Below are 23,945 nucleotides of genomic sequence, written 5' to 3'. Positions count from 1 at the left end.
AGACAGAAACTCCAAGCATACAAAGAACGAGCAAGGCTGGGAACGGCCCCAGCACAGACCGGGGGGAGTTCCACAGTACCCCCGTACCTCTGTCTTGAGTGCAGTGCTGGAGTCGATCAGTGTCCGGAAAGCAGCCCCAAAGCCATCTTGTTGCTGGTGTGGGGTGAAAAAGATGGTAACTGGGACTGGGGGAAGCTGAACGTGCCCTGATGCAAGCAATCCCTTCTCAGTCTAGGGATGTGATTCAAGCCTTGTCCTGCTAACACAGCGTCTCTTGCTAGACCTGAGTGTGTGTTTTTAGGGTCCCAGCAAGCCCTTCTTGATGCCCCAACAGCACCTCAGCTCTGCATGATTTATTATCGTCATTAACAAATGAACAAAAAACAGAACTTACAAATGAAGCTGGAATTCCTGGAGGTCCCTAGAAATCAAAGCAGAAAAGGGGCATCAGCCAGAACAATGGGCACTCACTGTTGCAAAGATGCTCATTTATATCCTTTTGAAATCCTCTTTACCCCGAGTCCCTCAATACAGATGAGTGAGAGAGGCAACAATGCTGTCTCTATAAAATACTTGGAGATGGTTTGGGCTGAAGTGCGATAAACACTAGTCCATTCACACACACACACACGTTTTTGCATATGAGGAATGGGGCTAAGCTATAATTTCCAGGGAGTGAACAGTCCCTCCGGAGAGTATCGCTGCAGTAACTTCAGCTTGTTTCAATAATGTCTTTGAACTCTTTCCATGTATACGTACCGGAGGGCCAGGGTGTCCTCGTGGGCCTGGAGGACCCTAAAGACAGAGGGGCATCAGTTAGTGAAATGTCTTCAATTTGCATTACAGTTTCCTATGGCTGTCACCAGAATGAGTCTGTTCCCTGCTAAAAGCCTCCAGATTTTTGACATTTTACAGTATCCTCTCCCTCAAACACTTCTGGAGACAGGACATAGCTCTGTTTCCTCCATTTCCCAGTTTTGGGTGCATCTGTCTGTACCCGGTCCAGTCCTGCTCTATCTCTTGTTCCTACCCTTGGTTCCTGAGCTCTCAGTAATGCCAAATGCCCAGGTACACATCATGTTCCCTGTTTCCATCATGTTACCCACCCTACAGCATTATATTTGCTAGCAGCAACTGCTTTGTTTAAATGAAATACATTAGTCAGAAAAAAGTGATATCAAATACTCACCCTTGGACCTGGAAGACCCTGTAGGAAAAAAAAAAAAGAAACCTTCAGATGTTTATTATTAAATTGATGCTCATTACACCCTGTACAGTCACGGCAGAGCCCCTGTGTGTGGAACAACCACTGGGAGCAGTGTTGGGGTCCCAAGGAAGAGGAGCAACATGTGTCCTGTACACCCGACACAGCCCCTGCATGCTGAGAACAAAAGGAGCTACAGGAAGGTGTGAGAGTCCATCAGGGCCCCTGCGAGAAGGGGAACGAGGGCAGCAGGAGGGAAGTGCCCTGGCACCACCACAACTCAGACAGGTCCCTGTGGGAGGGACACGAGGGGGTGCAGCCTCCAGCCACTCGCTGCATTTTGTGCCTGGAGATGCCGCAGTCATCGTTCCAGTGGCAGCTTTTGCTATATTGAGTTAAAGAAGCTGGAGTTTTAAGAGCAGCATGTATCCATGAGCACATGTGGGTGCATGCATGCATCATCTCGCCCAGGGGGGACCCGATGCCTGAGCAAGAGAACCCTGGGTGCCCACTTACCATTTCCCCGCGGCTGCCTTTGTCTCCCTTTGGCCCCTGTGAAGGCACACGAGACGGCTGTCAGTGACTGCAAGCTGCGCTTTTGGATGCACTGCCACCCAGAATCGCCTTGCAAGCACCCAAGCACATCTTAAATAAATCATATTCCCACCCAAAACTCCATCCAAAACAAAAAAAAGCCATTCCTGGACATTTCAGAGATGAAACGTGGAATAAGCGGAGGCCCTTAGAAGCACCCATGCATGCAGCACAGAGGTGCCCAGCCCCTGCCTGCCGTGAGCAGCCGCTCGCCTGCCTTTAGGCACAAGCAACCCCTGTGTCCAAAGCATGGGGCTGCCGGCATCTTCCTGGTTTTCACCTCTGCCAACAGCAGCCTCTTTGTGCTGAGCTCTGAATAACTTCACGCTCATGTTTTTATGAAGCACTGACCTGAACTTTAGTCTGTGTTCAGTGCCTTTGGCATCTTGGGGCAGGCAGAGATTTTCAACACTTCCCTGAATCCAGCTGGTCCCAGTTTAATACATTTATCAGTTTTCTGTTGATTTTTTTATTTTTATTTTTCATTCTTCCCTGGGGCCCCCCAGCCCAAGTTCTCTGGAAAAGCTGGCAACTTGCTTTTGCAAAACTGAAATGACATTCTTGTCTTCCAGTCTGATCTCTCTATCCAAGAACTTGCACATAAATAGATTATTCCTCACTTTTCAGTTAGTAATCCCCCTCAACTACATATTCAGCCAGAGACTAAGTCTTGAGCTTCTCTCAAGCTGCTCATCTTGAAGATCACTTTGTTTCCCTCATTACAGCAGGACTTGAGATGTAGTTAAGATGGCCACAAGCACCTTGGATCTCAACCACTGTGCCCTGCTACAAAATACAGGCAGAAGAAAGGCAAATACTCACGGGGCTTCCCGTGGGACCCAGAATGCCATGCGGACCAATAATTCCTTCTTTTCCCTAGACAAGAAAAGATATCCATGAACCACCAGGTGGGAACCGATGGTCAGTTTGCCATGGCAGACTCGGTGATGACACCAAATCTCTTTGCAGCTTCTCAGCAGCAAGGTCACAGTGTTTGTGTAGCTGAATTAAACCCCGTTCAAAACACAGGCCCAGAGACACAAGCCCTCACAGTGTGGTTGTCACAGCCCATGGCAAACCTCAGAAATTCCAGGAACAGAGGGATTTCAGTGTAGCTGGAGCGATTTGTGCAGTGCTCAGAAAAGCACGACGGTCTCTAAAGGCAGGAGTGCCCCATGTGGCTCAGTACACGTGCTCTTGGTGGCAGCTTGGCCACAGCTTGGCTGATGGGCACTGGGTGAACTAACAGCCTGTGGCCTCACAGAAATAGAGGCCAGAGGATGGAAGAAAATCCTCCCACACCAAACAAACTGCAGAACCACTCACCATGAGGCCGGGTGGCCCACGTGGTCCCTGAATGCCTTTGAAACCAAGGTCTCCTGGGGGCCCCTGCGAGCAAACACGAGATGCCAGGTCCTGTTAAACGTTCCCCACACGTGTGCCCCTGCTTACAGCCCTGCTGCAAGGGCAGTGGTGCTGCCCCTAGTCTATGGGAATGGGACGGTCCAGTTTTAAACATTTCCACTCCTCTTTTGCAAGCCTTTTACTTTCTACAGAAAACAAACTGGTTCCCCTTCACCAGTAAAAGTATATGCCAATAAAATGGGTCTAAACTGATTGATGTTGGAGAAATGAGGGACTGCAAGATGTGCGGGTGGGGGGCTATAGGACAGCCATTTTCCATCTACACCACACCCTTTTAACAGGAATAAATTTCATCAAAGCATATGTAAATGCACTGTCAATGATTCTTTCAGCCATTATGATGCATAAATGAAAGAAAGTTGGAATCACAATTTAATTTCAATAGTTTCTGCAGAACTACTACTAATAAATAATTTTCAGCACTTATTGCATTGTCTGGCCACAATAAAGAGAGACTAGAAAGCCAAGTGGTCACAAGATAGCCTCTTACCTTTGGCCCAAAGATGCCCGCGATCCCTGGAAATCCTGCCTCACCAAAGTCTCCCTGGAAACAGCAGCCAAGACAAACACAAGAACAAAGAGCAACAGTAAGTTCACATTGAACTGGTCACTTGAAGACACGCCAAGAGCGCAGCAGCTTCAGAGAATGAGAAATCCATTAGTATTCTTCAGTCTAAGCAGGACTGATGAGAAAGAAGTATGAGAGAAATCTGAAGGAGGCATTACACAAACATCAGGCTGGAAGCAACTCCAGAACATCTCACAGACTAAGCCTTTTTGCCCCCAAGACAAGAGGCATACCTACAATATTTCTAGCAGATGCTTGGCTAGCTTGGAGAGCTTGGACCACAGTCAGCAGGAGCAGGGTGAAGAGCATCTACTCTGAGATTGATCCTGGAAGTCCATGCTCCAAGCCCTTTAAAATAAGCACTTCTTTTATTTCTAATACCAACTGGACTGATTTACTGAAGGGTAATTTCAAACTATGCTCAGTTATACTGTCAAAAAAGTGTGTGTTCCTACAACAGAACCTCCCATTCAAAACCAGGAAAGCCATACATATCCCCTAATTCTTTTCCTATTCATCCCTGCAGGGATTTTTGCTCACTTTCTTAAGAAAAATAATAATAATAAAATATTTGGAAGGCCATCAAGCTTGGATTAGCACGTAGCATGCACTCAGAATTAAAAAAAACCTCACTGGGTAGCACGTCCATATAGAAACACCCTCATTTCACCATAATGTTTAGGATATATGCCCTTTGACATTTCTGGGCTTCTCAGATGTTAAAATGCAAAATGATTCAACATTAAAAAAAATGGGACAGAAACATGCACCAGATGATTCATCTACAGTCTCAGGAACACAAGAGATGGAAAAGGCTTGTTTGGCCTCTCAGCTGGACGGTGTGACCCACGCTGGATTGTACTTTACGGGATGTTTTACAATGTCTTGTTCAGCCTGGTTGTAAATGACTCAAGCGATGGGGTTTCCACCACCTCTATTACAAGGCTATTCCAGAGTCAGTCTAGAGACCTTACTGTTAGGAAGTTTTTTCCTGCCACGACAGTGAGAAACTTCTTGGCAAGAAAGGTCTTGGTTGGACTCGGTGGAGTGTAAGAAACTTTCCAAGCATACGAAGTGATTTCACTGCCCGCTTACGGATCCTGGAAAGGAAACTCGCTACTAACAGAGGACTAAGGCCTTTCCTGTTTTACAAGAACCAACCAGGCCCTCTTTCTAGGGGAATTTAGGGCAAAAGTAAATGAGAAGTCAGAAGGGTTTTAGAGAAATCTAAATGTCATGGAGTCAGCTCAGCTGAGGGGACCTGATCAGTGTTTACGCAGCAAGGTATGCCCCAGTTCTGGGCAATGCAACCTGCCAGAGGCAGGCACAAGAGGCAAAACAATGCTGTTGTTGTTGGCTGCCACCTTCCAGCCTGAATACTGCCATCACAGGGTTGGATATAAAACATGCAAATAGGGCAGCTACCTTTAATTGAGGTGTTGAGGATAACCATCTTGTGCCTTGCTTTGTGTTAGTCCTAATCTCTCTGGTTTTATGTCTGTCGTGCTCTGGAGATGCTCAGGCTGCCTGGGCAGGGAGAGGTTGCACAATGTCTGTGCATGTCAGGTGGCTGGAAATGCCACTGGTGCCAAGATGCTGAGCAGACAGAGGGTTTATTAAGTGAGACTTGAAAAGGGCCCTGCTTAGGGGTTTCTGTAAGATTTCTAATAAGTGAATCTAAAGTGTTTAAATAGTTATAGTTGTCTACTCTGTAAGAGTGACTCCTGGCCTAAAAAGCTCCCAATCTAAATAGCTCAACATAGCCTCGGGCTGATAAAGTGTGACACCTCAGTGCTAAGATGGGCAATCCCACCAGTACAATAAAAAAGCACAAAGGATTAGGAGCCTGCCCTGCAGACAGGTGTGGGAATTTAACTTCTGCTTCAACTGAGGGCTCGTGGTGCTTCTCCCACAGCGTGCTCTGAACCTGCATCTCCGCTGCCTTCCAGCCTGCACGGGTGATGCCTGCTCCTGCATCTCCTGCACGTCCCTGCTGGAGCTGCAGCCCCTTGCACCTTTGGGATGGTTTGGATTGCAGGAGCAGCTGAGGGCACTGGGGTTGTTCGGTCTGGAGAGGAGGAGGCTCAGGGGAGATGGGCACAGCTGCGATGTCTTGGGGAATGCAGGCACGGATTAGATGTCTCTGCACACAAGTGAGCAGTGAGGAGCGGAGAAGCGTACACATTGGAGGGAGCTGCTCTGACACTCTGGCACTGATGTGCAAGGTTTATGGGTTCCCTTCTCTGTGACCCTCCTGGGGTGCACCCTGCTGTCCTGGCGTGAGGCTCTGCACCTCCTCCTACAGCGAGGGGTCAGTGCTGCTCAGCTCAGCGGTCACTCACCGGCTGGCCTTTGGGGCCTGCATTGCCAGGGCTCCCTGGAAGGCCCATTCCTCCTGGTGATCCTCGCTTCCCTGTTTGGCCAGTCTGTCCAGGCAATCCTCTTTCACCCTAAAAATAACAGAATTCAAACAATTCCAAAGGACAGGAGCTAAATATAACAACATTCAGCCGAAATAGCCATAGATGGAAAGCTGGAAAAAAGTGGCTCATCAGGATAAGGAATGTGGTTTCATCACAAGATGCCTCAGGTCTGCTAGGGCTGCAGGATGCGAGGCCAGCGAGGGGCATGGCTGGGGCCCCTCCTGAGCTCCATGCGGGGCAGGAGCTGCAGCAGAGGGGTGCTGCCTGCCTGGGGGCTGAGCACAGCAGGGGTTGAAGCATCTTCATTTGCACTTGTGTGCGTTGCCTGTCCTGCCCGGCAGTTTCCCATAATCTCGTCCCCCTAGCAGCCGAGCAATTGATGATTAAGCCATCGGAAATGCTGAAGTCATGCCAAGGCTTCAGCTGTGGGACTTCAGCACCAACACTGCAGCTCAAGGCCAGGAGCGGGGTGTCAGACCCAGCACCGCTGTTTGCTCCCCAGCTCTTCCCCTTGCCAGGCACCAGCAGCAGCACAAACCCCAGCTGCTGGGACGGAGCATCCGTGGTGGTGAGTGCCCGGGGTGGTCGAGCAGGTGGCCAAAGGGCAACCAATTTCCCTGCAGCCAGGGCGTGAGCGTGGCACAGCTACACAAGGGTCTGTCAGCCACTTCTGCTAAGAGCCTGTTATTCTGCCCAAGGCAGCTGGAGGGCAGCAAGTGACAGTTTAAGTGTGATGTGTTAGGGGAGGCATAATTTAAATCAGACCTGATAGCCCCAAACCCAGCTGCAGTCTTCCTACTTAGAGCCTTTCTACACACGGCTCAGTTGCTGTTGGTCCAGTTTAGGCCCTGGGGCCTGTCTGGACCAGGGCAAGGACCAGTAAGAAACCCAGCTGTCACCAAGCAGCTTTTCCCTGTTTCCACCCAAAGTGATGCCCAAGCCCATGCTGGTTCCAGCAATTCCAATCAGGTAAATGTACGCTAAAAGCCAGTGGCACAATTTCGCTTCCCCAGCTCAGGCCTCACAGGGCAGCAGGGGGAGGACATCCACGTTTCAGTGGAGTTGTCCGTCCTGGATATCTCACAGCCAGGCTGTAGCAGTTGCCTTGCAGCTTCTCCAAGGTCACATTTCTTTTAACCGGGTTTCTACTGAAAGGAGGCTAACGTGTTCGCAGTGTGGGTACATGTATTTGTAAACGCCTGTGCTCAGAGAACTTTGACAAAGGAGGAAAAGTTGCTGGGACATTCAGCTGCTGTGAACTTAATGAAAATGGATGGGTGGATGAACGAGAAGACTGGATGGAGACTGACTGGGCCTCCAGCTAAGTGAAAGGTGGCAGCAGGAGTTCAGACTTCATTAGACCCTGGAGAATCGAAGCTCTAGAGACACGAGGCTCACAGACTGCATAGCTCATAGAAGCATTTTAAAGTCACAAACTCACCTTGAACCCTGGTGGTCCCTGTGCCCCGGGCAGTCCTGGTATGCCAGGGTTCCCTCTTTTGCCTGACATCCCTGTTACACCTTCTTCCCCATCATCTCCCTGCTCTCCCTAGAAATGAAACCCAGGAGAGGTTATGAAACACGGCGCTCTGTCTCTACTTGTGCACATCTTCTGGGGGCAGCAAGCATGCATCTGGGCATGGGTGGACTTGCAAAATCTGTGCATGCAAGAAGCTATTTGTCAGGCTAGAAGCACAGGGTTGTTTACAGATTTGGCCACGCCTGTATGTGAGATAGGAAGAGCAACATAGGATCCACTCTGGGTACATGTAAACTGGGATATCTGTGGCTGGACTACATCCATTTCTCCTGTGTTACCTTTTATTTTTCCAGCTCCTAAGCTGCACTTGCATCAATACTATGAGGTTACAATGCGAACTCACCAGCACCCCAGGCACGCCATCCTTTCCAGGCACTCCGTCCACACCAGGGGCACCCTCTTGACCCTGCCTTCCCACCACTCCTCGAGGACCTGGTAGCCCAAGGGTGCCCTAAAATCACAAAGGCGTTAGCGATGGAACTCCTGAACAGCATCTGCTGGGGCAGAAAATCAATTTTTTACCTACCGGTGAGCCTCTGCTCCCGGCACTGCCCCTTGCTCCTTGCTTTCCTTTTTGACCCTGCAAGGAAAATAAGAAAGACATCTAAAACTGCAGCAGTTCCAGCACAACTCCACTTCGGAGCCTGACTTCAGGGTGTGCTTTTGGATAATGGCTGGAAAGAGTTTTATAAAAAGGAGATTTATAAAGTCAGTTGCTCCAGCACTGGGGAATGAACTGCTATTTGGTTTTATTACAAGTGATTCTTCGTATGTCTTGAGAGTTCTAGGGCAGGAATGAATAGCTAGAAGGCAAGGACCTACATTTTTCCTAATACAGAGCAGATGAGGACAAATAAAGCAGGATGAACTCAAGGGAGGACTCAATGCACTGGCAAACATTAGAACAAGATGCTTGAAACCTGCGTCCTCTGTCTGTTCATTGACAGCACAGCACAGAACCAAGGCACTGGCAAGTCTTCTGCAGGGCATTCACTAAGGGCATTTCTCCCTAAGTAGCTCCCTGTATTTTGGGAAGTTAATGGAAATGAAAAGGGTTCCTTGTGTCTAAAATTTGCAGTGCTGCTTTGTGAATAAAGACGTATAAGAAATACTCCAGAGGTTTATTAGCTGTAAAAAGGATTAATTTCGGCAGAATGAATGGAAAACTCAGCCTCACCATCTTCACTAGGGCTCTTTTAGTGAGGTCATGCACTAAAGCACTTTTAAATTGAGGCACTGCATTTTCTGTGCATTGTTTCTCCATCTGCAGAGGACCAGGCAGACCAGCTACACGAAATAAATACTCCTGGGGGTGCTGTCTCTGCTACTCATTAGACCCAAAGGTAGTTCCAGATCATCCACTGATGGGTAGAGTTTATTCATCTTATCACCTGGTACCTTCCTTGCCAAGAACACCTACTGTAGGTTAGGCTATCTTCTGGCATTAACACAACAGGGTAAAAATAAAAACCCTAATGCCTGCCAAAAGGGAGCAGGAATGTGCTGAGTATTGAGGTCACATTCTTATGTTTTAGCAAATAAAATCCCCGCTCTGTGAGAATAATTAGCAGGCTGTCATTACAGCCAGATGTGGAAGTTGGAGTAGGTACCACAATGAACCTTGAAGGAGCTGTGTGCTGTGTTTCCTTGCTCAATAAAGGCAAGGAGTTAGAGGGACTCCTCCAAGAAAGGTGAAAACTGCATGGATAAATTGACTCCCTAGCTGGAAGGTTTCAAGTCAAAAAATTTGATGGTTCAGGTGAAGGAGAGGAACACTCGGCTGGCTCAGATCCCCTCAGGGACAGACTGGAGATGGAGCTGGCTGGAGCTGGAGGCAGCACATGGATGAGTACGGGAAGGAGGCACAACCCATGGCAAGGACTAAAGACCTGCCCAAGATTCACCTGTCATGCAGGAGCTGTTATTGCCTTGATCATCTCCATTTTCAAAAAGTCAACCAACTATTGGGTTTAGACACTTAAATGTGTGTTTACAGCCCTCCCACTAGGTTTTCCAGTCTTTCAAGGTGTAGACCATAGGCCAAATCAAACACATTGGGAAAACACATGACAGTCCTCTTAATTAGACATTTTCTTCAAACTTAGGACACTATAGATCCACCCTGGTGAAACCTACCACATCACCTTTGGATCCCTTTGCTCCTGGCTGGCCTGGTGGTCCAGGATCCCCCTACAAAACATAAGCAAGAAAAATCTGCTTGAAATTCTCTTCTGGCAATATCTTGCATGAAGTACAAAGAACAGCATTTTTTGTGCCCTAACAACGCTGACCGTATGGAAACAATTCACGGGAACAGCCTGTGCTCAGACAAGCCTCCTGGGGAAAAAAGAAGCAAGGAACTGTCTCCAGAGAGCATTTAACAGGGTATCAATCGGAGAAGAAGCGATGTTACCCCCTCACTTGGGTGGTGCTCGTGTTTGGGGGAATCAATCACTAAATTCCAGATTGCGCCTGGAAAACCATGCCCTGAAGTGAGCAGGAGGGAGCCTGGTTTGAGAAAGGCACTGCACAAGCTACGTGCAGAACGAGTGGTTCACACAGCAAACACATCTTGAGTGTTGGTACCACCTCTCTTTTGCGTGCTGCAGCCCTTTCCTTGGTTCTGCCTGGATGTCACATCTTGGACAACTACCTACAGAAACGTGAAACTCATCCTGTTCAATTCCCCATCACACACATCTCCGTGCTTTCTTCTGGCCATCCAGATTTTTGTGTATTTGTGTTGGGCAGTTTCTGGAGGACCCACCTACAGAGCTCCCCCTCTTCAGCTTGTTTCTGAGCCGCATTTCTCATGTCCTTTCCTAAAGACAAGCCAAAACTCCCGCTTCCATTTGAAACACTGACATCTGCGGGGAAACCACCCCTCAGAATAAATTTACTCCACTGGGGAATGCAGCAGCTCTACCCATTTCCAGACAGAGCACATGACAGAGCACTAAGATTTTAACCCAAACTGGAATTTATTGTTCTTCCCGGCAGCCCTACAAAGAATGGGAATCAATTCAACTTGATTTCCCAGTATGAACTCCATTGAATGTGCTACTGCACTCTTGGCTGCGATAGTACACAGATATAATATGTCTGTCTGTCTGTGTGCTCACATATGCAAATTAGATCTGCCTTATATAAATAAAGGAATAAAAAATAATTTCCTTAAATTTGGATTTAATTTACTCTTTCACAATGCACTGAACTGGGAGTCACTGTGGTCTCACTGGACCAGCTCTCCCCAGAAGCATCATTTCCAAGTGGCCCCTTCCAGTGTCACTGCCGTCTTGCACTGCCCACCTCCTAAGCTTTCCAGCCCTTTTTGGGTTCTTCACAAAAGCCAGTTCTAGGGACAGGCTTTTGCAAGTGCCCCCTGTCCTGTCACCTATTTATTAGTCTCAAAAATGACTGCAAATGCCCATTTCATAGGCCTGGCTCATGGAAACACACACCCTGTGTTTCACACCTCACCGTACATCCCTACTGCAGCCCTTCCTACCTTCCTCCATCTCTTTTTTCATATGCATGTGACATTGGGTAGCTTACAGTAAAGCAGCATCTCTTACAGGTAAGCCTTGCTGTCCAGGTTTTCCTCTTTCTCCATCAAGCCCTTCTTGACCCTTAAATAAAAAACAAGAGAAGGAACATTCGTTTGTTCTTGGGAATTTCGGTGGGAATGGGGAACAAACACAGGTGTGACAAGCAGCACGGGCAGGGTAAGATGAACATCTCTGCATTCTGCTAATGCACAAATGTTGAAGCTTATGGGTAGTGTGCATGCTACCATGGATATGCATTGGAAAGAAGTAGCTAAGTGGAACTGCTAAAAACTGTCTAAGCAAGGGGCAAGTTTTTCTAATGTGCCCCTAAATACACACAGCTAACTTAACTGCTGCTCCAGTGAATTTAAACTTTTCTGTACTTTCCTGCAATGGGTTGCTCTGACCAGCTGCTTTTGGAGGTGAGACAGTCAGCAGAGACTTTCCGACCAACAGCAATTAGCTGGAGATGTCCCACAAAGTGGAAATCATTTGTAACTCTGGTCTTGCTTTTGAGAGTAATTGCATTAAGATTTTGGAAGCTTCCAGACATCCAAGTTAACAGAGATCTTCCCATGAAACTGTTTACAGCCATTGGCACATCAGCCTTGAATTTTGTCTGACTGACAATGGCATAACTTGTACACATCTTCCCCAGGGCATTTCCTTGATAACCACAAATAATCCTAATGAGAAATTCCTGCTCCTTCTTTCAGTCTAGTGTGCTCCAGCATGTGCACAGCACTGTTGGATGCTGAGCTGCAGGAACTACATTTGACTTCAGCAAAATTTTTATCACTTCTGGTAAAGACAACTGAATGTCTCTTCCTTGTTTGAAACACAGCCATGTGCAGCAGTTGACAAGGCACAACAGCAGGTTATGAATTGTGCCTACTGGGCAAAGGGTAGACCTTCAGGGGGCTGATACAGATTAGGGGAACTTCTCCAGGACTACAATTTCTGAATCACGCACTGGGAATAAGACAATCATTTACTGGGAAAAGACTCACAGGATAACCAGGGTCTCCAGGTTCCCCTCGATCTCCTCTGTCACCAACGGGGCCCTACAGCCACACAACAAAAGGCTTAAGTTAGATGTTAACAATCGTCTTATCCACAGAATCTCAATGGCTTTATGCAGATTCTACAAGAAAGGAAGCAATCCAACTAGTCCCCTGGCAAAAAGCAGGCCAGGACTGATTAGAGATGGGATTTAACATCTTACTCTGTCTCCGGGTGGTCCCTGTGGGCCTTCCACCTTCCCGTCATCACCTTGTTCTCCCTGTGAGTAAAAATACTCGTATGAATATAGATTACAGCTTATATGGCAGATGTTTCTGTACAGATCTTATCCAGTCTTCTCATATCATGGGCATGTAAGTCAAAGTCTGCGTTGATTTTGCTAATTGCTCATCCAAAGAACGTCTAAATTTGTTTTGTTTTGTTTATTTGTTTCACATCCTGTGGTACCCTGACTGTTCACATCACTTCCCTAATTTCTTGGTGGTTGTTTCTGCCTGGTCTAACCATCCCCACTAAGAAGCCAGGTGCGCAAAGAGTTATATTCAACAGTTCCTAAAACTAAGCAAGAAGCATGTAATTAGGACAATATGGAAAACAGTTTTCTGCCTCTGAATTTCATTGCCAACAGTCAAACCAAACTCTTTAATCAAGCACTTCCCCACCCTCACTGAGAGCAGCTTGGGCTGTCAAGGGAACGGGGGTGGTCTGGACGGGCTCCCTGGTCGTGTGCCACCACTGTGGGCTTCTCTGACGTTGGACCAGGTGAGAAGGTCGGTCCCTCACGCTTGCTGTGTGAGCAGCTCTGCTCATCGATGGGATGCTCCCCAGCAGGAGCTCAGAGCTCATGGTTTGGCTGGCAGATAACATCACCCGGATTATTTATAACTGAGGTCTCTCTAAAACATCCACGGAGAGATCCCTCAAGACTCTCAAAACAGAAACTATTTTTTTTTTTTAAATTCAGTTCTGTAAGTCACTTGGGGTCATGGTGTCCTGTTTTCTCTGGAGTCTTGCTCAGACATGGCTGTTTCTTTGCTCCCCTTTGGTTTTTGGCTACTTTCTATCAAGCAGTCTCTGGCGCTCAGGCTCCTTAGCGTGGATGCATCTCACGCTTTATTGTTGCAGCTACTGGAGCGAGGAGGTCTGGGGGGTTCTGGCACTGTGGAGCTGCTGTGTTTGGACTGTTTGGTATGCGTCAACATCCAAAATGAACATCCAAATCCACACGGCTATGCAGGCACGCATCTTCCACAAACTTCTGCGATTTCCAGTGGTGGCATCAGCTCTTGCTGGTGTGCTTATGGCTGTCTTTGACTGTTTCTCTGTGACTCTCATCTTCTGCTTGAGTTGGAGCTGCTGGTAGTAAGGGTGCCTGTGCAATTTCTCAGTGGGAATTTCTCTGGGAGAAGGTTTTTGGGGTGCGTTGCTAATATATGATGTTTGCTAATGGCATAACTGGAGCAGCAAATAAGCAGCAGTGAAAATGCTCTGATAATGGAGCCGATGGCTTGGCTTCCACAGGGACTGGGCACACAGCTTGGAATCAGGGCTGTGCCACTTCTCATGGTGCTGAGCACCAGGACTGACATTTGCAGCTTGGTAGAATGAGACTAGAGATTTGGAAAATCTCCTGCAGTTAACCTCAACAGGCAGCAAAGAGCTCAGTGCACCTCTCTTCATTACGTGCTTGATGACAGTGGCATTTTCTCTGCTGCTGCACCATTTGTTGGATGGGTGCTGCCAGGATTTTAGATATAATCCCAGGTTATGGTTATACATAGCCATAGGAGATCAGGTGTTGGGTGATGAACTGTTTACTTGCCTGTTTTTTGGGGGCAGGTATCTTGGTAAAATAATAATAACAATAAAAAAAAAATATATGGGGAGAAACTGTCAGTATGGCTTGAGAATGCAGTACTGAGCAATAGGGACAGAGAGATTTGGGTGGCAGAACAGAGGGAAAGAAAAGCAATGCCTAACAGGCTCTGCCAATAAAGTTTCCAGTGCTAATGAACTCACCGATTGAAATCAGCTGCAGAATACCTGGCAGCTCATTTAATTTCTAGTCACTATCAAAGGAGTGTAGGATAGAAGAGAAACAAAGCCACCATTTCTCAAGTCTCAGAGAAAATAAATAAATCCCAGCATACGTGTTACTGCGCAGAAGTCTTGGCACCAACTGCTTCTGCTCAAACAGGATGTGAACACCTTGCCATTTGGGAGCTGAGAGGGGTGTGATGAACACAAAGAAAGCTTACAGCTCTGGGGAGCTCTGAAGAGCATCAGGACTCACAGACCTTCTCTCTGAAGTTTTGTGTCTTATTGCCACTTTGTCCTTTGTCTTCTGAGAAAATCCTGCAGGACTGGTGAGCTCTAGGACTGCGAGACTGAGCTCCTCCAGGACTTCCTGATGCCTCAGCTGCTCGAGAGGGAGATGAAAGGTCTGCACTAATTCTTTGGAAAGTTGCAGTGAAAAGAAGTTAGAGTAAAGGGCAGCAAAGTAAACATGTTGGGATACAAATGGAAAATGCATGGAGAAGAAGGGAAGGCTTGTTGTTGTTGGCTCCTTTCCCAAAGTGAGATACACCAGTTTGTAATTTTTAAAAGGATCCCATCTGGACTGCTTTAAGCAGCTGCCAAGTGCAGGCGTCTGCTCTGAGCAAGGCCTCTTTGAGGAGCTGTAAACGTATTAAACACAGCAGAGTAGCTGGCTGGGATGGCACAGCGGAGCTGGACTCACAGTAATGCCTCTCACCACTCCACCTTCTGCTCTGCAGGAGGGAAGGCCTTCCCCACCATCCTGTATCCTCTTTCTTCAGCAAACCTACATCTACCACACGGCTTAAAGCTCACAGAACAGCCACGGTCCCACTTTTGTTTCTTCTTCCGTTCCCAGCTCCAGGCTTCCATTTTAACATGCGCACGCGTGCGCGAGGTTACAGACGTCTGGAGGGGAGGAATCTGTCTGTCCTCGGGCTGAGGTCCAGGCAACTCTTAGGAGATAAGAAGGAAGGATGGATAAGAAGACTGAGATGCAGGTTTTGTGGAGAACCTGGGTGCTGCAGGAAACAATGCTGGAGACTGAGCAGACGAGGCTGGGCTCTCCCTGCAGCGTGCCAGCAGACCTGCTGTCCGTCAGGGACGGTGTGAGCAGGACCTGGCTCTCCGTGGTCATTAACAGGCCTTACTGTTCTCAGCAGATGCATGAGATGCTTTGGAGTTTTTTGCCAGGCTTCAGCTTGGATACTTGCAATTAGAGTCCATTTTATCCTCCATGGTTAAGCTATTGCACAGCGTTGTTGCGCTCTGACCACACAAGATCCGTGCTATCTCCGAGGAGCTGCAGGCTGTGAAGTTTCCTTGCAGCTGGGTGAGCAGAGGGACACAGGCAGCTCTGTCACAGCAGCGCTAGTGAAGGGGAGACAGCTTACCAAGCACTTCAAATTAATGATTTGGGGTGATGGGAGCTTTCAAGATGGCAAATTTAAATGTGGAGAGATTTAAAAAAAATCAGCAGTAACAATTTCAACAGAGATACCTGTCTGCACATCTGTTACTCCTCCTGTTCTAAAGCCAGTGGCAGTTTTGCTCTTGGTTGCCACAGCTCCCAGTGTTTTGCCCGGTTGCTCAAGTTTCAGCAGAGAGACTGTGAGAAACCTCTGGCCAGGCTGCACTGGAGAGTGCAGAGGGTGGAAATGCAGCAAGGCAGCGATGGAGGTGCTGAGCAGCAGGAGCATCACCAGCTGCTGCTGTGCCACGGGTGTGACAGCAGCAGGAGAGGAGAGAAAGAGCAGCAGGAACTGCAGCGTTTCTGAGACACGGGAGGTTTGTTGGTGGAGCACAAAAGCTCCTGGCCACCAGCGTGAGGAGCCTGCAGGCAGAGTGAGAGGAGCAGCACGAACAGGGTGTCCTGACACTGAAATGATGCACTCAAAAGCCCAGCACGGACGTGGCCTCGGGATCTCTGCCCCGAGTCCCACGAACTCCTTTTACAAGCAATGAAGCTCCTGCTTGCAGGCACACATCTGCAGCCACACACGGAAAGGAGCAGAAGGAGTTTGCACATCTTTCCTCTTTGCTGGGACCCCACGGCTGCCCGTTCCCAATCACCACCACTTCCCTCCCTGTGCTAGGGGAGGGAGCATCACCGCTGCTACTGCAGGCACGTGAGGGGCTCCAGCGGCACCGAGAGCAGGGCCAGAGCCAGCTGGGTTGGCCTGGGAGCACGGCAGCCAGCCCCACCGGCAGGAAACCATTAAGGCGTGAGTCACTTCTCCAGCCTGAACTGGTTACGGCCGCGCTGACTCAGCAGAAGGGGAAAAATGCACGGGGAAAGGGAAAGAGGGCTCTGAGTCAGCCCAGCACCCCTCGCCGAGCCCCCTCGCCGCAGCTGGGCTGAGTCAGAGCCCTCGGCCCACGGCAGCGAGGAGGGAAACAGGGCAAGGGTGATGGAGACCGGTTCTGCCCCGCTTCGATAACCTCATCTTAGCATGGGTGGGCTGGAGGTGCACGAGCTTTGAGACACAGCAATCCTAGTGCTGTTCCTGCTGAAGATGGCTATAGCACGAGCCTCTGTCAAGAACACAGCTTGCGTTTCTGCTGCAGGGTATGACCATTGTCCCTGTGGCCTGTGTGACTGCGCTGTGCAGGCCTCCTGGGGCTGAGCGTTGGTGCTGAGGCCGTAACTGATGCTGCAGCAGCAGAGCAGCGCTGGCTCATGTTTATGACAGACCGGATGGCTACACCGCCAGCTTACCTTCTCCCCCTTTGGCCCCGGTGGTCCAATTGGCCCTGGTGGTCCTGCGTGTCCCTGTGGAGAGCAGACAGCAAGTGAGGAGACAGGAGAGAGCTGCTGGACCAAAGGTCCTGCCTGGTTTCCTGACAGCTCGCACAAGCCCTTTACTGTGCACCCCAGCTGTGGAGGCACACGCAGGTCATGGCAGAGATGAACAGGCTGGATCTGGAGAAGCTGACACGGTGCAAACAGACACTAGAAAAACAACTAAACCAAACCCAACTTCAGATCAGAAGTAAGTCATAGCCACGTGCTGCAGTGGCAGTTTTGTTACAGCTCAGAAGAGCTGGAAGCCAGAGGATGAAAATAAAAACCTTACCTGGTAACCCTTCAAGCCGGGCTCCCCCTGAGCACCCATCCTTCCTGGAGCACCCTGGAGAGACAAGCACAGAAAGCACCATGAGAGCAGCCCGCGGGTGCAGCCGCAGCAGGAGGACACACCAGGCTGCACAAAGCAAAGCTCAGCACAGCAAGGGAGCATTTCAGCACGGCCACCCTCTCCCCTGGCCGCTGGGGAGCATTGCTGCAGCCATCTGAAATGCCCTCTCTTTATACCCAAATTGGCTTTGTGCTAGGAAGTCCACCAGCGAGACCCTCCTCACGCATGACCTAATCCTAAACTGCAGGGAGGAAACCTTTCGGTGTGGGTTCTGAGGCCGGGAAGGGAGTTTTCTGGGTTGTGCTGAGGGCATTGCAAAAGCTGTTCATTGCATCTCTATCAATCTGCACAAAAGGGTTTTAACCAGATCATCAGGTTAAAGTGAAGAGCAACCTTCCCAGATAATCCCATTTAGTGTGGAAGGAAGCTCTTTCCTCAGGACAGACTGCAGAGACGTGCTCAGCCCAACACACTGCTCGGACACTGCTCAGCTTCCTTGTGAAATAATCCACGGAGGCTTTGCCAACGAATCTAAGGGAGGATATATGGGGAGGCCATAATTTTTGACACAGGAAAACACTGTCCACAGAACCCTTATTCCATCACTCATTTGCTACTGTTCTGAAACATCACCGCGATTCCCGGTTCATAAATAATTCCTGCTCTTTCACTAAGTTCTACCAAATAAAATTGCAATGAGTTTGCTTACCAGCCTGCCACGTGTGAGGAGGTGCTCGTTACTTACTGCTGCTGACCACACCTGCTTGTCTCACGTTCCTAAAGCAAATTAACTTTCTTCCCTCTCTGCCACAGAGCTGTTCTCTCTGAAAACCTTACCTTCAAGCCCCAACTCAAACCCTTTCCCATGCTGTATTTCTTCTTGCTGTAAGTGTTTTAGATAACTATATCAAGAGTGGGTGTAGAAGTGGGGCAGAAGTCCAAGGCAGAGTTCCTTTTAACAACACAGTTTGACTTGGAAGCGGCTCTTACCATGAGTGTGCAGTCTCAAAGGGAAAGATCTTAGCAAAAAATAGCTTATCAGCTCACTCCCTTCTCAAGAAAAAATCCCCAATACTTCAGCTCGTCTAGGGACTTGTAAAGAAGTGCCATGCTGCAATGTGAGCTGGGCTCACGGGCACCACCACCACTGTGGAGTCTCCTCTGCTGCTCAGAGCAATCATTAAGCTCTTTTGGTCAATTTAACCCATCTAGCATCATTTCACTCTCCCTGCTCTGGAGCCCTTGTTGGGCTTTGTGTGGGCTCGTGCCCAGCACAGTCACGTTTCTGCGTGTTGTGTTCAACCATCTGCAGAGCTCTTCTCACCATAGGTCCCAGGGTACCTCGGGATCCTTTAGGGCCTTGGTTCCCCTTCGGCCCCTCCTTCCCTGGAGCTCCTGTCTCGCCGAGCTGCCCCTGGTAGCCCTTGCTGCCCTGCAGAACAAAGGCACAGACATTAATGCAGGACAAAACAGCTTGTGCAGATAAATATCAAAGAGGAGCAAAGAAAAGGGAGATCCAGAGGAGGCAAGGTTATCAGTGTGAGATGTTCTTACCTTCTGGCCAGGCTTGCCTTTTTCCCCCTGTTTTCCTGGTTTCCCTTCTGGTCCCTAGGAAAGATTTAAAAAGCTGTTGGAATGGGAAAGCAGAGAAATCCCGTCCCAACCAGGTCCTCATTTCATTTTCCTGGTGCCTGCAACCCTGACAGCATCCTCTCCCATCCCATCCCATTCCCAAGGGAGCCAACAAGGAGGTGAGGCAGTCACGGGCACAATTCCCAGGTGCTCGGCAGGAGTGTGGCCATGTTTCTTCTTCAGCTGCTCCTGCACGTGGACACGGACCCCTGTGCCCAGCGAGCACAGAGCAGCAGGGCAGAAAGGCGGTGGATTTCATCTTCACCCCACATGGCAAGGACAGGCAGGGGATGGCAAACCACTGCCTGGTGTGTCCGTCCGTCCTCGAGGGCCTGGAAGGGGAATCTCAGCAGTGCTCCTTGAAGCATCCAATGAACTGAAAACTGGTACCTGCCCCTGCTGCACAAAGGGTCATTTCCCTCACCATCAGCTGAAGCACCAAATTGGATATCAATACTTTTTAGAGGGTTTTAGAACAATGGCAGTGAAACCACTGCTTCAGCAGCAATCCTCTTTATCTTCACATTGACAAAACAGACGCTTGTTTCATTTTCTATCTACCTGCCATACGCAGGTCACGATGCAGAAACCATCTCCCCGTGTTACTATCCCTGCAAGGAACGGCACACAGAAACCACAGCGTGCTGGTCAGGCACCGAGAAATGCACGGGGATGCAGCACTTCAGGTGGGAGCCACAGCAAGGACAGACAGAAATGCTGCCCTGCTCTGTGCCCCTCCGTGGGTGTCTCACGTGCAGCACACCCCACCAGCTGTCCTCGCACACACACAAACCGAAATTAGCGGTGACGAGCAGCTAAGTATAGCACACTCTCCTTGGGGAGCCCAGGGAAATTATTTTTTCAATGTTTGACCCCGTTGGCTGCAAGGCAGACAACATATTTTGGACTTGACAGAAATGAGCAGAAGTATCACTGAAGAAAATAACTCAGACTTCTTGGCAGCTGCCATGTGCTTTTCAGAAGCATCCACACACCAGCACAGCATCTCTCCCCTGCCCCGTTAAGGAGGTATCGTTTGCACCCCTGTTGATGCTGCAGGACAGCATTGGTCTCTCAGGTGAACAAAAGCTACTTGGAAAGCTGGCCATGTCTGAGGGTTTTCACTCTGATCTCAAACACGGGCCTCCTGAGTGCCTGCTCTTAACACAAAGGAGCAATTCAGGCTTATTATAGCCCTGAAGAATCGTGGCAGCTCTTCACTGTCCCCGAGGGAACAGCTCCGTTTAAATAAGTCAAACATTTCAAGAGCCCACCTTGCCAGCACTCTCAGAGCTTCACAAAGGACGAGTCTCTGCGAGGACTTCATGGGTCCTGGTCTGTTGCCTCTCCAGTCTGCTCGGGGCTTTTGTTGGCTGTTTTGTGCTGCCACTTCCCCAGAGAGCACTTTGGGGATTAGTTTCCCACAGACGCTGCCCAGCCGCAACAGGCGATGAATTGTGGGTGACAAGGCCCTGGCGTCACCCCGCGATGTACACTTTTGACAGGAGTACAAAGAAATTCTCGCCAACAAAAGCATCCGACTGGGAAGTGGCCACCCCTACCCAGCCAACCCAACCCCTGCCAGGGTACCAGGGCGCTCAGCTTCCCCACGTGTCGGTGCTTGGAGGCACAGCAAAGCAATGTGAACGCTCACAGACCCTGCTCTGCAGGAACACTGCGATGCCTAGTGGCTTGAAAACTGGGAGAGGGAACAGTGGTACCACTCACAAAAGTTTACTGTCAAAACAAGACCTGAATGAACAAAGACACAACTGGGATTTCCAATTAGTTGCATAATAATTTTTTTTCCATCGGTCTCCCTGGGCTGTGCTCTAAGATCTTTTGGAAGTTTGGGCAGTGGATATTTCTTGCAAATTGGAGAAAGGACGTTTGAAGCTAAATCTGTTCCTGGCCCTGGTGAGGGCCAAGCTGTCGATCTTCTCCAGCAGAGTCATTTTGCACGCTGAGACGTGCTCCTGAATTGCTGTGATGTGAAATCTCTTGAAACAAATACTTCCATGCTACTTGTGTTTGCCTCCCCAGGACGAGGATGTGTTACAGGGTTTGCGAAAAATGCAGACGTCCCACAGCGACATCACAGGAGCAGGATGTAGAGCCTGATCCCCCCACCTGGACACATCTCCCATGGAAGCAATGACTGAAAAGTGCTTCTGCCCTGCACCCAAAAAATGTCTTTGCTTTTTGAGAAGATGGGTTTGGGTCTTAACTCTTCCCTAACGAGAAACAAAATTCCCACATCACTCCTGAAATCTGCCAGCATCCAAGTTCATGCCACAGTCATGCACTGCAGCTACAGGGCCAAAGTCATTTAAGAGAGGAGGGAAAAAAAAACACAAACCAAACCCCACTTTGACAGCCCAAGGCCTATGCACAAAAATAAATCGACCCATAGAAGACTGTGCAGTGCTCAGACAGGGTCTCACTCTCTCTGGGCTCCGTCAGCTCATCTTTCCATGTTGGGATACAGATACAGGCTCTGAAATCTTCCTGGGCTGTCTTTTCCCCTCCTGATGCACCAGCCTGGGTGAGCAGCGATGTTCATCCACTCCTGGAGGCTCTCCCGAGCCCTTCAGCCGGGGTGCGGCTCCTTCTCCATCGCTGGAGAACAAAACTTGGCAGCATCTCCACCTCCTGTCAGCGATAGCTGAGCGACCAGCAGTGACTCGCGGTAAACCACAGAGCCCTTCCTTTCAGGCTCCCTCGCTGTGCTAGCCCTTGTTGGCCAGTTAAAAGCATCGCCGGGGTAAATAAATGGGTCAAACCACGCTGGCAGTGCCGGCAGCCGAGACGTGGCTTGGATCTTGCAGCCTCAGCCACCTCCTCGAGCGGAGCGAGCTCTATCAGCGAGGGATGTTTCTGGGCTCCACCAGCGCGCTTTCTAGGACTTTGGCCAGCGGAGCTGTGCTGGTGCGCGGGAAGCCTACCATATGGCTCATTTTCCTGGATGTGCTTTCTCCAACTGCGCAGGAATGTTGCCCAGATGAGTTTAGAGGCAGTCCTGCATTTGTCTGGGGTTCCCAGCTATGTGGTATCTCTCCTTGTGATGCTCCAGATGCGGTTGCTGCTTGGTGCGGTCCCAGAAGTTCGCAGGGCACACATGCAGCGGTTTGCACAGCTCCAAGAAGTCACCGTGCCACCACATGCCACGTGTCACACGGGCAATAACCAGCCCAGCACCAACTTTGGTTGCCTTCAAAAAAAGGTCAGGTTTTCTTTCTCCCTGTTCTTTTGATTCATCTGTCCAGGGATGAAAAAAATGGGGCCAGAACAGGAAAAAATAAATCAATTGATAAATCAAATTCAGCGGGATTGACACTTCATGCAGAGTCTCCAAAATCCATCAGCAACCCAGCACCATTTGGTACCTTTTCCGTTGCACTGTGAAGTTTCCAGGCTTCCTGCTGCCTTTAGCAGAGAGAGCAACAAGGGGTAGAAATGCAGAAAAGATGATACATAACAATAATTCATTCCAGGTTCTTTTTTCCTAGATACAAATCAGTTGGGTTAGTGTGCCAAGACACTGAACGCTTGACATGTTTATTCTTGGGGTTTGTACACATTTTGTTGTATGCTTTGGGTCACTGGTTTTCTGAAGAAACAAATCTTTCCAAGCTTCTTCTGGGAGCAGCATTATTTTTAAATGGCCATTTCTCTTTACACACTGTGCCCGTCACTGGAGAAACACATCGGTATCTTCAGAAGATGGTGGTATTTGTGACCAGGGACAGCAGAAAGCAGCAGTTTTTACAAGTTTTTCATGACTTCAAGTATGCCAAAATATCCCAGGAAAGCAAAAATGTTCATCTTAGGTCTAGTTTGTTTAAAATTTCATTGCCAGCTTCAGTAAGGAGCCAATTTTTTAAGATTTCTTCAGCGTTAGATATTCCCGTATGGGAGAGACGTGGATGGTTTATTGTCCAATGCAGATCGATACGTTTGTAAGGAAAGCAGAGGTGTCCAGAAAACCTCACTGAGGAAGCTGAACTGCAGGGATATCTGCCCCAAGCAGGGCAAACAAGCTTACGGTGCAGCCCCAGGCTTCCCCCGCACGTAGCGATGCTCCGCTCTGCATGCACCAGGCCTCGGGACGTGGTTTCTGAGACTCCCCAGCCTGGTTGGCCTCAAGGAGACCGTGGCTCTTGGCACTTCAGAGGACAACTTTCTTCTTTTCCTGCAGGCTTGAAGCATGGCACAGGAGGGAAGCTCTAGGAGGACACAGCACCTGGCGAGACAGCTTCCCAAATCCTGTCTCAGGCAGGTTCAGGACTACATGACTGCCATGGAGCATGTTTTCGGGTGTTTTGGGTGTCAGTAAAGGGAGTCTGAGGTCACTCTCCTCTTCCAAAAGTGAGGCAGGAAGAAAAAGAAGAACCAGAATGCAGCCAGGGAGTAAAGAGAAGAAAGTGCCCATGGTGATGGAAAAAACGGTGCTAGTTTGAGGCACTGGAAGCTTGAAGGGCAGAAAAGCTAAAGCAGCAGTAGGGGTAGTAAGCATGAAGCGTAGGATGACCATGCCCATATTGTTCAAGGCCCAGCCAGCCAGCTCATTTAAAGGGAAATGAAAAAGCCCCATATCATTTCCTACTGCTCAGCAACGTCTCCATATGAGAACCTCTACTTAATAAACTTTGATCGAGAGAAGCCTCCCCCCATAGAGGACAGCTCACAAGCACTCAGGAAATTAGTGGGATTATTGGGGCCGGGCATTTGAAGACATAAATGTTTTGGATTTATAAGAAACACATTTCCTAATCTCTCTGCCTAGCAGTAGTTTGCAAGGGGAGGAGACACGG

General features: G+C 49.1%; 1 protein-coding gene across 1 annotated transcript in view; it reads right to left on the bottom strand.

Annotated features, from left to right (window-relative positions):
• COL27A1 (collagen type XXVII alpha 1 chain) overlaps positions 1-23,945 on the bottom strand; it is a 148,955-nt gene that overhangs the window by 2,672 nt on the left and 122,338 nt on the right. Inside the window, exons 38-57 of the mRNA XM_082775483.1 lie at positions 19,054-19,107; positions 18,824-18,931; positions 17,440-17,493; positions 17,082-17,135; positions 12,528-12,584; positions 12,313-12,366; positions 11,330-11,383; positions 9,891-9,944; positions 8,281-8,334; positions 8,098-8,205; positions 7,656-7,763; positions 6,134-6,241; positions 3,714-3,767; positions 3,125-3,187; positions 2,621-2,674; positions 1,721-1,756; positions 1,190-1,207; positions 760-795; positions 395-421; positions 88-153 (exon numbers count right to left, since the gene is read on the bottom strand). Of these exons, the coding sequence (XP_082631609.1) occupies positions 88-153; positions 395-421; positions 760-795; positions 1,190-1,207; positions 1,721-1,756; positions 2,621-2,674; positions 3,125-3,187; positions 3,714-3,767; positions 6,134-6,241; positions 7,656-7,763; positions 8,098-8,205; positions 8,281-8,334; positions 9,891-9,944; positions 11,330-11,383; positions 12,313-12,366; positions 12,528-12,584; positions 17,082-17,135; positions 17,440-17,493; positions 18,824-18,931; positions 19,054-19,107 (1,221 nt within the window). The remainder of the gene's footprint in view (positions 1-87; positions 154-394; positions 422-759; positions 796-1,189; positions 1,208-1,720; positions 1,757-2,620; positions 2,675-3,124; positions 3,188-3,713; positions 3,768-6,133; positions 6,242-7,655; positions 7,764-8,097; positions 8,206-8,280; positions 8,335-9,890; positions 9,945-11,329; positions 11,384-12,312; positions 12,367-12,527; positions 12,585-17,081; positions 17,136-17,439; positions 17,494-18,823; positions 18,932-19,053; positions 19,108-23,945) is intronic.

Source organism: Aythya marila (genome assembly GCF_965140915.1).
Source record: "Aythya marila genome assembly, chromosome: 19".
Taxonomy (NCBI): Eukaryota; Metazoa; Chordata; class Aves; order Anseriformes; family Anatidae; genus Aythya; species Aythya marila.
The sequence above is the reverse complement of the archived record's forward strand: the minus strand, read 5'-3'. Positions and strand labels throughout refer to the sequence as shown.